The sequence below is a fragment of the Scylla paramamosain genome, chromosome 31 (genome assembly GCF_035594125.1).
Source record: "Scylla paramamosain isolate STU-SP2022 chromosome 31, ASM3559412v1, whole genome shotgun sequence".
NCBI lineage: Eukaryota > Metazoa > Arthropoda > Malacostraca > Decapoda > Portunidae > Scylla > Scylla paramamosain.
In genome coordinates, this window is record NC_087181.1 from 6457063 (window position 1) to 6474712 (window position 17650).

General features: G+C 37.6%; 1 protein-coding gene across 5 annotated transcripts in view; it reads right to left on the minus strand.

Annotated features, from left to right (window-relative positions):
• Positions 1-774: 774 nt before the first annotated feature.
• Positions 775-17650, minus strand: part of LOC135116427 (mitochondrial inner membrane protease subunit 1-like) — a 130430-nt gene continuing 113554 nt past the window's right edge. For 2 of the 5 annotated variants that reach the window (XM_064033879.1, XM_064033876.1), the window contains one exon: positions 17147-17454. In XM_064033879.1, the coding sequence (XP_063889949.1) occupies positions 17260-17454 (195 nt within the window). In that variant the 3' untranslated portion in view covers positions 17147-17259. Of the gene's footprint in view, positions 12449-13895; positions 16897-17146; positions 17455-17650 lie in introns of those variants that run through there. The other 3 variants (XR_010276310.1, XM_064033877.1, XM_064033878.1) reach the window with 3 other exon arrangements.

Genomic DNA, 17650 nt, shown 5'->3' on the forward strand with positions numbered 1-17650 from the left:
CACATAGTTCTTTACTCTGTTATATACAATACCTTGCTGACTACACAATTTTAATTTTTTTAATATAATGAAGTACCAGCTGCCCACCAGCCAGCCTGGGGCTCACCTTAACTTCACCACTGGAGTGAAATCTAAACAAAATCTCCTGCCAGAGTAAATATAAAACATACAAATAACACTTTAATGGATATCAAAATAAATCAATACACAACTCGTGTAAACTCACAACAAAAAGAAATAACTGAATAAAACTTGTCCACCTCAAAATTTCCAGTTGAGGGACACGATGGCTAACAGTCGTTCACACAAATGCTTCTGGTTCCCTGCTGACAGTGATGACAGGCGTCTCCCTCTTGTCACCACAAACTGATAGGGCTCAGGATGGCCACACACTACACCACTCCTCCAGTAGACAGGCATACACTGGGGAAGACAGCTGTGGCTACGGTCCTTAAGCATCACTGTGAAACTCCTGCAATTCACCCATGGTGCACTCTAATCATCCTCTCTCCCGCTCCCTACATTTCATTAACATCCAACACTTTGTCCAACAATATCTTCACAATGAAATACACTATCACGTACCTGCTATGCTGACAAAGCCACACAATCCAGACTTCTAAACCAATGCCTCAAGTGTCCGTCTTCTGCACCAAAATTCCTCCCATTCCAAAACAAACACTTCCCATCAAACCCCACGCTAAGTGACTGAACATCACGATACTTCTAGCTCCGCCTGACTCCTCACATTAAGAAGGGTAAAAATATAACATCAAATGCCAAAACAATCTATTTCTTCACTACATATCTACATCAAATCCATCTTTCTTTTGACAAGAATTTTTTATATTATCATAATCAATCAAATGTCATACCCAAAATGGGGTATAGCAGTAATCAACAGCCTCAGTAGGAAGGGCCAGCTGGAAATGTACTGAAATGATTGTGAACACAGCAGATGTTTATGCTGTTGTTACATGTATTTGTAAGATTAACACACAACTGTTGCTTGGTCTGCAGAATGCACACATTCTTATCAATTCATCATAAAATAATACATGAAAAGAAAAATTAATCTTACACAGAATACAGTACTGGGATCCCTCTGAAGAATCTTCCTGACACACCAAATCTTCATGATCATAATCTCATAACGTCAAGCCACACACTGCTCATTACTCACAAAAATAAGAATGCACCTTAATTATGTCACATATTCCTGCCCAATCCACACACCTGCCTATCCATTTACTCTACCTATCTAATTATAAGTTTTGTTATATACATTTAAAAATTCAAAATATCACACTTTCTCAGCAAAACATTCATTCCTCTTGACCAACTAATGCTAGTGTTTCTCTACTTTGTGCAAAGTTCATAAAAATAATGTACACATTTACATACTCAAACTTCAAACAAGAATTTTATACAGTTACTAAACAATTTTCATCCTTGACTTAGTTACCTGTTGGACTACTTTTGATGGCAACAGTAACCAGAATGTATTAATGGAGCTATTACAGAAAATACAGCTACTACCAGTTGAATTTATCACAAGATTGTTTCAACCTGATAGCAGCAACTATATAGCATTCTGGGTACCTTCAGTAGACTAATACTAATGTCTTCACCCTGAAGCCTTCTGAACTGAAGACAACATGAATATGATGTTTGCTATCTGAAAGCAAAGAGCTTACACTGCAAGTATGTTCACTATTGTGACAAGTGTGTGTCTATAGTAGAAAACAAAGATGATGTCATCCTAGCACCATTACTAAACTCAAAACATGGTAAGTGTCTCCACCCTAAAGCTTTCAGTTATCATGGATAAATCATCTCTTGGCAGAATGCACATATATATAATTCTGACTTATAATAGGCATATAATGCACAAAGGCAGCAGGATCACTATCACTGATGTACTATGTGGGCCAGCTCTATAGAACTCAAATTAGTTTCCCCTGCTGAAAGTGGTTTTCTTGTGAGCTATGCCTCTTTAGATTATATTCACTGAAGAAATAAAGTTTCATTTGCATTTTTCCACATGATATAAAGCTTTGGAAGGTATGAAAGATGATGTTCTTGTCATGGAGATTTTGAGCATAGATTTTCATCTTTCCATGAGTTGAGTCATAAGCAGTGATTGAAATGAGCATGTAAAGGACTGATAACTCATCTCACTGGAACTTAATAATCTCATAAAATATGAATGAAGCAGATGGGATATCTTCATTTCACTATTCCCTTCTCAACCACAGGTTCACCAATTGCAAAATTCATATAATCAAGGTTATATATGGGTAATTATGCACCTGTTCACTGAACATAGTATCAGATTCATAAATCCATGGATTTGTGGAGACTACTGATATAGAAATCACACATTGTCTTACTTTGGTCTGAAAAGACTGTTCTACTGTCTTGTGCAAAAAAGTTGAATAACAGCCTTACTTTTTTTGTGGTGGCTATTCTATGTAGCTCTCTCCCTTTTGACAGAAACATACACAGACTCAGTCACCTCACACATCTTTTTTTTTTAGTGTAGTAGTAGGGAAAGCATGTGAATGCACAGTGATTATACAAAGGATTATATAGTCTTTGATGAATGAAAAAAACGTGTATACACACACACACACACACACACACACACACACACACACACACACACACACACACACACACACACACACACACACACACAATGAGTGGGTTGCTGACTACCGCTTTCATCAAAGATGCCTAGATATGTGCACAAAGGGAAGGGAAGCTGCTAGTGTGTGTCTTGTCTCAAAATTATCCTGTAAATATGTTTGTTGTGGTGGGAAGTGGATAGAGAAGATCTCAACCATGGCACCATGGATGAAGGTAATGTAAAAAAACCCTTATCTACTTGTACTCCAACTCCACAAGCTAGAGGTATTTCTATAGAAAGACCTCTGGGGTTAAGGCAACTTGGCAAGTTGAGTGGAATGAGGGTTTTCTCGGGATTTAAGGAAGAAAGAGAACAAATGTGAGAAAGATTGTTAATGTTGAGAAGGAGTTAAGAGCAATGAGAAAGTTGTTGCTGGAATTTTGGAAAAACAGGACAAATTATTCAAAGACAATAATGACCTGAGAAAGAAGTGTGAAAAATATGATATTGTTCTAAAGGTATACAGCGAGATGAAAGTGAGATTGGAAAAACTAAAGAAAGAGAATGCCGCACTGAAGGTTAAGTGTAACAGTCATGATGTAATTCTTAAGGAAATAAATGTTAAAGTGAAAGTCAGTTCAGAGGGGGTAAAGAAGATGGAAGAAAGACATGACAAATGAAAAAATGAGAAGGAAGTGGTGTAAGAAAATTTCAGAGACATTGTCAAGAACATTGAAAGAAAAGGTAAGGGAGTCAACTGTTATGGTAATCAAAGAAAATGAGAACCTGGTAAGGGAGACTGTAGACAAGAAGAAATGTGTACTAGTCTTTGAGATGAGAGGATAAATTACCACACACATTTGAGAGAGAAAGGATGGAGAGAATTAATATTGCAAAGATAGTAAGGGAAATTAAGAGTAATGGTAGTAACTTAGAAAATGAAAATGAAGAATTCCAAAGATTGGGAAAATATGTGCAAGAAAAAACATGGCCATTAAAAATAATGTTTAAATCACTGATAGATGCTGAAGAAACCCTGGCAGAGGCAAATAGGTTGGAAAAAAAAAATGGAGAAGTACAGAAACACCTGGATAAAGAAAGACCTTAATGAGGAGGAAAGAGCAAAAGTGAATGAACCGTGGTCTGAGGCAAAAGCAAAAAAATGAGGAAAGATCAGAGGCAGAGAAAAAAAAAAATTGTACTGGAAAGTGATGGGTATGAAATAAGAAAATGGTACATAAAAAACAAAGGTGGAGGGAGGCAGAAATTAAAAATGAAAATGGGCTGATGACAGCAAATACTGAGTTAAACAAGTACTCCAAAACAAATGAACCTGATATCATCAGGCTAACATATATAAAACTGGATAAATCCATTGAGTGTTTAAACATAGGTGACTGAAAATATAATTGGAAAAGTTGAGGACAAACAAATAAGGAGATATTATGATTTTAACCAAGAAAGACCCACATGTTAATGAAGTAGTTTATGGAAGCAATAATGATGAATTGATTAAAGTGGGGATTTGGAATGAGGGTAAAGCCACAAGGAACTTTGCAGTGATGTATGTACCCCAAGGACAAGGTCGTGGAACACTGAAGAACACAAGGAAATTTAAAAAGAAACATTATCAGATATGGAGAAACTGATAAACCACTGTGAAATCCAGACCATCATGGGTGACTTCAACTGTAAAGAAGTAAATTGGGAGAAGTGGACAACTGAAGGAAATGATGAATTGTGGGGGAGTGAAATGTTTAAGTTAGTCATGGTAAAGTGAATTGGAGGTAAAGAAGATGGTTTGTTTACACCTGGTCCAGCATTTACTAACAGTCCCATGTTACAAAGTTCCAAGTATAGAAAGATAAGAAGTCAATAAAACTCTCTCCTAATTGATTCGCTAATGTTTCATAAATCCACCAATTTTTAACTTGCAAACTCTACCATGATTTTGCTCTACAGCTGACAGATAGCACTTTTGTGTTTGTTGACATTTATCATTATCCAACCATAGCACTTGAAACATTCCCTCTTAGCCAACAGGTGCCAATCACAGTAACAACAAGACATCATGTGAACACTGCCAAGGGGAGGCAGCATGTTGTAGCAGGAAGCACACAATAGATGCCATATTAGTAATGGTAGAAATTCAATCAAATGTAATATCAGAAGGCAACATATTTCTTATTTCCATGATAAATATGCAGTGAGGATATAATATTACTTCTAACTTACATAATGTTATGTATAATGCCTTAATGATATTCTTCAGATTCAGAGTGATACAGTTATGGATCATAAAAGCTATACTGTTTAAAAAACAATAATTTCAACCTAAACAGGGTGTAACATTGAGTTTCTGTGGATATTGCTAGAGATGAAAGTACAAGTTATTTCAAATTGAAAATGTTCTATGCACATGTGCATTTTGTAGTGTAGTGTAATGTAGGTGGACAACAATGGCTAGAAGAGGCCATGGCAGGATGTGTAGATGTGGGATATCCATGAGTAAAATTGTTAATTATTCAATCATGATTTCTATAAGTTTTGGATCACTACAGCATTCCATAATGAGATTAGCAATATTAATGGACAGCTGATTTACTGGTAAACATTACACAAGGATAGTATAGTTGTAAGTGATGACAAATAAAATGATGTGCTACATTAGGCCATGCCTTCCCAGGAAGGGACAGGGAAGAGAGGCTAGTATCAAATCAGCTGACAGTCAGTCAGTCACTTGCAGTTTCCTGCCAAGACAGTGACAATGAATATATTTAGATTGTACTGCATAATTTTTTGGAGAATCAGCATACAAAGGCTAATGCCAGATGTTTTCTTGGTATTAGACAGACATACACTGAGCTAAGCACCTATACCAGCACAGCCCTGCCACTAATAGAGTATTTAGTTGTAATGTCTGAGTAGAATGTCTGTCTGGAGTAGTGATATGCTGAGTGAAGATAAGTGGCGAAGTGCTCCAGTTGCAAGCTGAGATATAACTATCTTGAACAGGAGCAGGAGTGTAAGAGCTTGAGTGAGAGCAAGAGTGTCACTGCAATCACTCATTGAATGTAACTAAGCTGAGAGAGAGAGAGAGAGAGAGAGAGAGAGAGAGAGAGAGAGAGAGAGAGAGAGAGAGAGAGAGAGAGAGAGAGAGAGAGAGAGAGAGAGAGAGAGAGAGAGAGAGAGAGAGAGAGAGAGAGAGAGAGAGAGAGAGAGAGAGAGAGAGAGAGAGAGAGAGAGCAAGTGCGAGGTGTTCAAGAAGTGTGAATCCACCCAACCTGGATCCTCATTGGTTCATACATTTTTATTGAGATTGAGATTGTTATGACCATCACCACGAACAATAGTTCCAACATACTCCCACCACCAAGAGAAATAATTTATATCATAAATATTTACATGGGGTAAACTTGACATTAAATTTGGCTGGTTTCAATTTTTATTTCCATAAGTCTGCAGAGCATGCCGCCATTTGTTGCAGGGGTCACTGGTTACAGACAGACCCCTGCTGCTGGATATTATCAGTGGAGGGTGCTACATCCACCAGACTTTGTTTGAGTGAATACAATCTGGCAATGGGGCAAGTGGTTGTGCCTGAGGAGGTCTTTACATACACTGCCCTTACTAACCCGTCCTGTCCTTCATGTAGGCCAGTGATTTTACCAAGTCTTCACCAGAACCACAGCCCATCATCATGAATGAGGATGACGTCCCTGGCTTGTGGCCATATCATGCCTTCTTTGGGAACTATGCACCTATGGGACTCTGAGACCCACCTTTTTCCATATATCATTTATAAATTTATTTTTATAATTGAGTCTCCTTTAAATTTTGTGAAGAACCCTAAGATGGGTCAGATATTTCTTCTAATGAAAGCTGATTAGGAAAAGATTTCAATCTTTTGTCTCTTAATAACTGTGAAGGGGTTATGGCATTGAGTTCACTGATATCACTGCTTACATAAGTTAAGGGTCTATCATTTATAGCGGATCTTAATTCTAATATGAGTTCACTGATATCACTGCTTACATAAGTTAAGGGTCTATCATTTATAGTGGATCTTAATTCTCATATGATAGTTCATCAAATGTGACAAAAGACTTTCCTTAATTCAGTTTTTACACTCCCTATTAACCTCTCCCATATGAAACCAAACCAGGGGGCTTAAGCTGTAATAAATTTTCATTCACAGTTGACTGATGTTAAATGGCTATTTACACGAGGATCTTCCATAATTTCCTTGACATGGCTAATTGGCAGCCATAACAAATGTTGTTGCATTATTACTTAATATAAGTTGTGGTAGACCCTGTCTACTTGTAAATCATCTAAAGGCATTCATAAAGTTTTGATTTGTTAAATCAGATACCAGTTCTAAATGGATGGCCCTGGTAGTGGCACAGGTGAACAGAATGATATATGCCCTGGCAACCTGACTAGCCTCTCCTTTAACCTTTAGAGCACTAGTAAAATCCAGTCCTGTTATGCTAAAGGGTTCACTTATGTTCTAAATTGTGGAAGTAGAAGTGCATCTGCAGGAGAGAATGGTTTGCCTTTACATTTCTGGCATGTCTTACATTTTCTAATCACTTCTGCCTCATATAAGCCATGATAAAGTTGGTGCTATAATGGTAGTTTTGTTCATGACATCTTTGTATTAGTAGGTTGGTCATGTGGTGATATCCAGGTAGCAAAATAGGATGTTTGGTTGACTCAGGCACATTAGCTAGTTGTATTCTCCCACCACATTTTATGATGTCATTTTCTAGGTACAACCCATAGAGTATTATGTTTGTATATGATAATCTATCAGCCTTTCTTATGAACAAGGTGTATTTAAAAAATTCTTCCTTTTGTATTAATTTAATTAATTTATGTTCTGCTGCCTCTACTTCTCCCACCTTAATGATTAGGCAGTATTGATATAGCCAAACCCTTTGACTTAGCCTTGGAGTTATCTATATAATGAAGTACCCATTTTCCTTTTTTTTTTTTTTTTATGTAGGAGGGACACCAACCAAGGGCAACAAAAATTGCAACAAAAAAGAAAGGCCCAGTGAGGTGCCAGTCCCTTTACAGAGTCAAAAGCATTAATAAAAAATGCAGGATATGTGTCTTGAAACCAGTCTCTTGAAAGAGTTCAAATCATAGGAAGATGGAAATACAGGAGGCAGGGAGTTCAGAGTTTACCAGAGAAAGGGATGAATGATAGAGAATATTGGTTAACTTTTGCATTAGAGAGGTGGATAGAATAGGGGTGAGAGAAAGAAGAAAGACTTATGCAGTGAGGCAGTAGGAGGAGGGAAGGCATGCAATTAGCAAGAATAGAAGAGCAGTTGGCATGAAAATAGCAATAAAGATAGCAAGTGATGCAACACTGCGGTGATGAGAAAGAGGCTGAAGACAGTCAGTTAGAGGAGAGTTGATAAGATGAAAAGCTTTTGATTTCACCCCATCTAAAAGAGCAGTATGAGTGGAACCCCCCCATACATGTAAAGCATACTCCATACATGGACAGATAAGGCCCCTGTACAGAGTTAGCAGCAGGGGTGAGGTGGGGGGGAGGGAAGAAAAACTGGCAGAGACAACTCAGAACACCTAACTTCACAGAAGCTGTTTTAGCTAGAGATGAGATGTGAAGTTTCCAGTTTAGATTATAAGTAAGGGACAGACTGAGGATGTTCAGTGTAGAAGAGGGGGAGCAGTTGAATGTCATTGAAGGAGAGTGGATAGTTGTCTGGAAGGCTGTTTCAAGTTGATAGATGGAGGAATTGAGTTTTTGAGGCATTGAATAATACTAAGTTTGCTCTGTCCCAATCAGAAATTTTAGTGAGATCAGAAGTCAGGCATTTTGTGGCTTCCCTGTGTGAACTGTTTATTTCTTGAAAGGTTGGATGTCTATGAAAAGACGTGAAAAAGTGCAGGGTGGTATCATCAGCGTAGGAGTGGATAGTACAAGAAATTTGTTTTAGAAGATCATTGATGAATAATAGGAAGAGAGTGGGTAACAGAACAGAACCCTGAGGAAAACCACTGTTAATAGATTTTAGAACAGTAACTGTCTACCACAGCAGCAATAGAACAGTCAAAAAGGAAACTTGAGATAAAGCCACTGAGAGAAAGATAGAACCCATAGGAGGATAGTTTAGAAATCAAAGCTTTGTGCCAGGTTCTATCAAAAGCCTTTGTTATGTCTAAGGCAACAGCAAAAGTTTTGAGGATGACCAAGACTTAGTAAGGAAAGCCAGATCACCAGCAGAGTGGCCTTGATGGAACCATACTGGCAATCAGATAGAAGGTTGTGAGGTGATATAAGTTTAAGAATCTTCCTGTTGAGGATATATTAAAAAACTTTAGATAGACACGAAATTAAAGCAATAACACAGTAGTTTAAGGGATCAGAATGGTCACCCTTTTTAGGAACAAGCTGAATGTAAGTAAACTTCCAGGAAGAAGGGAAGGTAGGTGTTGACAGACAAACTTGAGAGAGTTTGACTAGGCAAGGTGCAAGCATGGAGGTACAGTTTCGGAGAGCAATAAGAGGGACCCCATCAGGTTCATAAGCCTTCCGAGGGTTTAGGTCAGCGAGAGTATGGAAAACATCATTACAAAGAATTTTAATAAGTAACATGAAGTAGTCAGAGGATGGAGGAAAGGGAGGAACAAGCCCTGAATTATTGAAGGTAGTGTTTTTAGCAAAGGTTTGAGTAAAGAGTTCAGCTTTAGAAATAGATGAGATGGCAATGGTGCCATCAGGTTGAAATAAAGGAGGGAAAGATGAAGAAGCAAAGTTATTGGAGATGTTTCTGGCTAGGTGCCAGAAGTCATGGGAGGAACTGGATCTTGAAAGACTTCAACACTTTCTGTTAATAAAGGAGTTTTAGGCTAATATTTTTTATCTCTAGTTATATTTGCTGTATTCCAATAATTTAGCTGGTGTTGTGACTGTATTTAGAATTATTTGTCTCAGTAGGTTGAGTCATGTTAATTTGCACTTTTGGCCACTCATTTTTGTGGGCCAGCCATGAGGGTCTTTGCCACCACAGAGAGGACTGATTTAGCTCATCTATATTTATTCCCTGAGTTAGGAGATATGCTGGAACATCTTTAGTTGTCACATATTTTATGTTTACATTAGGAATGAGTTGGTTGATTTCTCTTACACTACTGGCCACATATATGGGTAATGTCTTCTGACTTTGTAACTAATATAGAGTGATTTGGTTGTCACACAATAAGTTAATGCTTCTTACATTAATTACACCCTAATAGGCTTCATGGATGAAGTGATTAGCCTAGCAGCTAAGAGGACCGCAGTTAGTTCTATTTAAGGAAGGTGAGGTTTTTTAATGGGGCAACCTTTGCTTTACCTATTATCAAGTTCCCTTACCCACTGTTACATATGTAGGCACAAACTCCACATATCTTATTGCTGGTATTAAAAATATGCAAGTCTGTTTCCTCTTGTATTATGGTTGTTCTAAGCATTTCTGTTTTGTTTGCTGTTTTGAGTTCCTTGTTAAGTAGATTCTGTTGATCACAAAGTTTATCAGGTAGAGTCTGATCCCATGATGTTTTTAGTTTCCACAGGCCTTGTAAAAATATTCTTGACTTGACTGTTACGTAAAGCAATAAGCCTTGTGGATCAAATGGTTTTGACACCATACTTAAGCATGATCTTTTTGTTATTTTATCAGGATCCTTAAAGTCACTGATTTTGAAAGTGTGTTTGTGTACCTGGTTTCCAGATTAACTTGGTCTTGTTTCTTAGATATACCATTGTATATCTCAAGTTGATCTTGTAGTTTGGGATTGTTAGTTACCCATTCTCTTATATCAGGTGGGCCTTATTAATTATTCTCTGTACCTGCCAGTATTGTTCTAATAGATCCTCTTCATGCTTATTTGTTCCCTGTAGGTTGTCAATATATATTCCTTGTTTTATGTTCTTAATACTGTCCTCCTGTTCTTGGAAATCAGTTAGGTGATGGGCAATGGCGGCATTAAGTAGATACTGAGAACAGGTGGCTTCAAACAAAACAACCTTGAACCTAAAGATGTAAAATGGGAAAACAGGATTTAAGGGATCTCTTGGCCACAGAAATCTAATATAGTCTCAATCTTTTTCATCATCTACCATCAGTGATGTGTTTTTTATATCTGACATGAAGGTACATTTTTGGTGCCTGGATCTTTGTAGAATCTGAGCTAAGTCAGGTACTAGACTTGGACCTGTTAACAAGCAGTCATTGAGGCTTAATGAATTAGGGGATTGTTTAGCTGAACAATCATAGTCTATTCTAACTGGAGTGGTTATGCTATCTTTTTTCATGCCATGATGTGATAAATAGTGAAGAGCATGATGGTTATTGTTATGCATATCCACTTTCTTTATAAAATCCCTGTTTATCTGATCACCTGTAGCATTAGGGTTTCTTTGTCAATCAATTTATACTTTATTATGGCCAAAGAGGACTTGAGGACAAAATTTTTTTTGTGAACACTGGTCTAACAAGGCCCTTAACTTAGTGTTCTTACCTCCTTTTGCTACAAGGAGTAATATTAGTGTAGTAGTTAAGATAGTCCTTTCTTTGGGATTTGTTGATTTAGATTTTAAACAAAGGGAATGGCAGTGTTTCTTTTTGCAAAATTTGCATTTTTTTATGTTAGGATTTGTGCAACCTTTATTGTAGTGCTCAGGTTCCAAACATCCATTACATTATCCTCTGAATTAGGATCTGTATTTGTGGCATTTGAACCATGGATGATTTTGTCTGTGGCATAATTTACATTGAATTTTAAGCTTCTCTTCCCTCTTTAGTCCTGTATTGAATCTATCTGCATAATGTTCTATTTCCATCTTAGCTATGGATGCATTACTCTCAACTATTGATGTACTACTCTCAATTGTGAATACTTCATTTCTCAAACAATCCAGAACTTTCTCTATATTTAACATGTTTTCCTTCAGCACCCTTTTTATATTTCCTTTACAGGGGATAGTAAGTAATTTATGAGGAATATGAAACACATTTCATCTCTATTGATATTATGTGCAGTGAGAGACTTATGTAAGCTTTTACATCTTGCCATAAATTGTTTGAGGCTAGTAATATTATGATCAGGCTTTTAGAGACTGGATCTTTATATCTAAATTGAAATTGTTAGCCACCATGATAAATTATCCTGTTGGAACAATAGTTCTGACAATTTTGAAAAAAAAAAAAAAAAAAACTCAGCAATGCCATATGCTTAAGTAATGTGGAGTATGCAGATATGCCATCCATCTGTTCATCTGTCACACTGGAATTTTATACCATGGCCAAACAAGGCCTCAAAATGCATAAGAGCATTGAACATTTTCTTAGAATAACTTGTACTTTCACCTCAAACCAATATCTGCAGAAACTTGTTACAACTTATAAAATGTCAACAGTAATTTGAAAATATGTAACAAATTTAAATTATTCAAGTTATGAGTTATACAGGTAAAGGAGCATCTGGTGGGTTTGGATTAAAAACTATTTCTTCTGCGATACTTTTCATCAACAAAACAAGATTTATTAGTTCAATCACTGTATATTTTTTTGTCATCTTTTTCTACTTCCTTAATTTTTTTCCTTCTTCCATTTCTTTTTTTCCCTTCTTTCTCTTCTTTCCTTTCATATTCTTCCTTCTGTTCCTTCTTCTTTTCCTTTGTTCTTCCTTCTTTATCATCTTCATCTCCTTCACCCGAAATAAAAGTTCATTACACCACTGCAGTATTTCCCTCTGCAGAAACCCATATTTCAAGAGGTGTTCACTGCCCACCTGAAAAATATTTAGATTTCTGAACATCCTCTCCTTCCTCACTCCAAGATCATTTGCTAATACAACTTGCAATTCAGTTTATGTTGCTGGTTGTACAGTAGAGAAGAGGCACTCATTGATCTAGCTTACATCACTTAAAGGGGTTTCTAAAAAGTATCTAACATAATGATCTTGCTAACTGCATGCCTTCCCTCCTCCCATGGCCTCACTCCACAAGACTTTCTTTTATCATTCTATCTGACATCTCTATGGGAACTGGCATTAAGTGCGCTTTTTTTTATTACATTTTTTTGTTGACTTTCTTTTATCATTCTATCTGACATCTGTATGGGAACTGGGATTAAGTGGGCTTTTTTTTATTACATTTTTTTGTTGTCCTTGGCCAAAAAAAATGTTGCCCTTGGCCAAAAAAAAAAAGAAATGGGTGCCTTGCAGAGTTCATGAATGTTTAGCAAATCACCCTTACAAGAGGTATGAACTTTGTAAGGATTTATGAAGCTCATAACTCATTAATAAATCCAGGCCTTACTGATCACCAAAATTAGCAAATCATTACTGATTTTTAGTGTTTAGAGAGAGTTTGATAGAGGTTTCATATTGCAAAAGAGAGTAATTGAGCTTGAGAGCCAAGTGGAAATCCTTATGGACAATATGAGGCCCCCCGCGGCAGAAGAGTACTAAGCGCCATCGGGAGCAAAATGGCGTTTTTTGCCTCATCAGGTGCTCCAAGGCTTAATGCGCATTTTGGTGGAGATAGTATACTTTTTCCACCATGTTAACAAGGTTCAATTTCCCGTTGTTTGCAAAGTATTTTTTTCCTTAGCGACTAGGTGTTGACTTGGTGTTGGAAGTCGCCCGTGCAGAAGCGTACTATCTCCATCCAGCCAATGAGAGACCGCGGAGTGCTGTGACGTCAGAGCGCTGAGCCAATGAGAGCGCCGTATCTTCTCCCGCCTCAGCCCCGCTCTGCCTCAATCTAGTTGCATTGTGGAAGAGTATTCCTCCATTCTCACATCCCATTATTGCGTTGATTATTCACCCAGATGATGATTTTTTTATTTCCTCTGTTTTAATGTTATGTTATAGGTGTGTTTCAGGGCTTTAATTTGGTGTATATAACTTTACTCTAGCTTTATTGTACGGCTATTGACATTTTCGTAAAAGTTACAAAACTTTGACCTTCATTTCTGGCGAATATTGATTTTGGCACTTAGTACTCTTCTGTCGCGGGGGGCCTCATATGTAAACAATGGAAGCTGAGTAATTGAGATGTATGTAATGCAAAATGTGAGATTTTTAAGGATGGAAAATGATGAACTTAAAGCAAGTTTTATAAATATGAATGTAAACTGAAGCAAATGAAGAAAGTGTTAATGAATTGTTAAGAAAGTGTGGAAGGAGAAGCAACAACAAAAGGTAGTGGACTTAAAAGTGATACAACAGCAGATAACTAAGAAAGATTTATTGAATGCAGTGGTAAAGATAATCAAAGAAAAGGAAAATTCAATGAGAAATAGGGTTGAACAGAAAAAAAAAAAAATATTTGGAGCAAAGGAAGAACAGAAAGTTTGATCAAAGATACAGTAAAAGAAAAAAAAATTTGTGTTATTCAAGGCAAAGGAATCAAAGGATTAAATATGAGAGGAAAAATAGCATGAGGAAAGTGGGAAAGAGGATAGTAAAGGTGGTTCAGGACCAAGACAGTGAGCTAACCTAGGAGATTAAGGAAGTATACATAATGAGAAAATACTATCTAAATACAAAGCTGGCAATCCCCACAAGGGATGGCCCAGATAAAGCACCACACATTTACACAGATCATTCACATTCAGAGCCCTGTCAACATTCAATTCATACTCTCGCCCCTGTCAGACCCAGGTGGAAAGGGATAGTCTCATGGCTCACTGTACCACAGCAAGCCCCAACAGCATACACTGGTCTACCCCTGTCCCTTCATAATGAAACTGTTCCTTGTCCCTCACTCTAACCCTGAGGCCACAGCAGATTCAAGGTACTTCTTACAGAGTGCCTCACACTCTAACTGGGCCCATATGCCAGTGGCCCTGCCAAGTTCGCCTACATTCCAGGGGTCAACGAAGCAACATCATTTTCATGCACTCACCACTGTCACTATTCATTCATTTCTATCATGTACAATTGGTCTTGCTTGCTGCACAGTCCTCTTTCATTCATGCCACACCCAACCACAGCCATAGTGAACTTGGCACACAAGGCAGCAGTAAGGCAAAAGTTATATATGCATATATTCCTCACTTTGCCATGGCCAAATCATTCACTATGAATTGCATATTTAAGAGGAAGGATAGATGAGTCTATTCCTATAAAGTTCTAACTGTTTCATGCATGAAACAATTTTGGGCAAAAAATGAGAAATAGCAACTCACCCACTCTACCCATGTGCCATGGTGATGGAATCCTTGTCAGTAGTCAGGAATGTTTATGCCATGTCTGACTGCTGCCACTCCACTCTTTCTGCCCTTGAGGCACTGAACATATTTCTGAACTCTGATTATGAGCTCAGTGAGTCTGAGTCATCTGGGGATGACTATGAACCAACTCAGGATGAGCTGGCTGAAGTTGAAATCCCATCATAACCTATATCAAAAATACTCTGTGTTTCTTACATATTATTACCAAAACAATAATGAAAATGACGGTAAGATCATCAGATACAAGAATAATTGTGAAAGTATGGTACAAATTTACACAGAGAAATAGTGTCCACATAGTGGACACCTGCTCATCACTGGTTCAATCAATGCAGCCCCTATTTTTACATGGTTATTGGCTTTGGATTTTTTTATTTTATTTATTATTTATTATTTTTTTGGTGCCGAGTACCAAACACGCTCCCTTCTGCGTTTCTCTAACTTTCCACAGACCAGCACTACCCTTCCACTGATGAAACTCGCACACTGCACCACTGGCCCACTGCCTCATTCCAGCCACAGCAGTAACAACAATAATTACAAAATAAGATTGTGCATTTCCATTCCAAGATTTTTCTTATGGAAAAGCTTATATCTATCAATTTAATGAATTAAGGATATATGAAAAAAAATTAAAACACAGAATAATATAGCATACACACACACACACACACACACACACACACACACACACACACACACACACACACACACACAAACACACACACACACACACACACAGCACCACTGGGAAGTATACCTGACAAATCTCGTTAGTGGGACACCACCACTATTTTCATCTTACATGAAGGAAACCACAACACACCTTTTTATGTATGAGTAACAGCATATCCCATTCCTTGTGCTTCCTTTGATTTCTAGCCTGACATACTTCCTCTCTACCCTGTTCTCTCCTTGTTTACTGGTCAAGCAAGATGCTGTCTTTCATTGTCATTACCATACTCTTCTACTTCTAGCCACTTGCTTTCTTTTTTCACTTGTTTCACAGAGGAGCTTGCTGAAAGAGGTTATGAAGCCCGTGACTCCAGCTCTTGATCACCCCTGCTGCCACTAATGGTTGTTGTTTAGCATTTATTGTTTAGTATTTATTTTACTGGCCAATACAGATCTTTTTAGGAGGTTGCAAGGTGTTGAAATGTAATTTCTGTATCTCTTTAGGGGGGATGGAAAAATATTGCAGATTTCTGCTCAACATAGTGGTTGCTGTCCCCTAATACTAGTAACGAGTGGGAGACCACCGTATAGTTATCTTTATATATCTCACACAGTTGTACATGTATGTAGTCAAAAAGGCAATCATACTGCTTACAAACAACACTCAAGCAAGAATAATACAATGTCAAAGTGGCATACAAGATGAGGGGAGGTTGGCAGCTGGGCTGGAGGATGCACCATAATGCACTCTATAAGCATCTCCCATAAAGGTAAAAATAGGCCGTGATGAGTGTTATTATAACTTTTCTCCTTAGTTTTTACAGAATTTTCAATTGATTTATACAGTAAAAAAAAAAAAAAGAGGGGGAGGAGGGAGGCTCAGCATTGAAGTGGAAAAAAAAATAGCTCCAAATAGCATGTGTCTGTATGTATTAAAGTCATGAGCATTTCTTACATGTACCACTCTCTTATGTGTAAGTGTGTGTGTGTGTGTGTGCGTGTGTTTACCTAGTTGTATTTACCTAGTTGTGCTTTATGGGAAAAGAGCTATGCTCGTGCTGTCCCATCTCCATATCTTTTAATATCCAACTTAGCCTTGAATCCGAGCTATGCTCGTGCTGTCCCATCTCCATATCTTTTAATATCCAACTTAGCCTTGAATCCATGTATACTTTCTGCATTTACTATCTCCTCATCCAGACTGTTCCATACATCAATACTTGTATGTGTGTGTGTGTGTGTGTGTGTGTGTGTGTGTACTGGCAGGCACGCAGACTTCATCCCACCAGTCCCATGTAAGTTACAGCAGTTGAGAAAATCAGGCTGCAATAAAGATAATAAGAATGTCATACATTTTTTAAATTTTATATATCATGCAGTGGTTGATATCTCCGTATAATATCTTTACCAACAAATTCACCAACCACTGTAATTTTCTGGAACCTAACCTCTGCGGGTGGAGAAGGAAGTGATCTTTTCCTTATTGTATTAATGTTATTTTGTATTTCATTGTCTATACTTCTTTCTGAGTTTCTTGTATGTGTGAGGATGAGTGTAAAAAATAAATAATAAGAAAGTTAATAAATTACTTGTAATTTCTGACAAGCAACAAGGGCTAGAACTATAAGATGACCTACATGGTTAGAAAAAGGGAGCAATAATAATCTCCTCTACTGGAACATTTCATCATTGATCCACCTCCCACTTCTGGGCTGAGGAGGAAGAAGAGTAGGAAGAGTCCAGCAGACCCAGGTCAGAGAGCGGCCACACCCTGAACACTGCTCGCCCTCGGATCAACCCAGCTGGTACCGAGCCAAAGTTACGGGAGTCAGTTGAGTTGTTATGGTTGTCTCCCTCCAGCCACACGTGACCTTTGGGAACCTATTGGGGAAGAGATATGCAGATGAAACAAGACTGAATGGAGAAAGTTGTCTGACATACTTGTGTCATTCTGAATTTTCTAATGCATGTAGAGAATAGCATAAATGATCAAGGAATATTTTCTTGCTATACACAACTTGGTTTATATATATATATATATATATATATATATATATATATATATATATATATATAT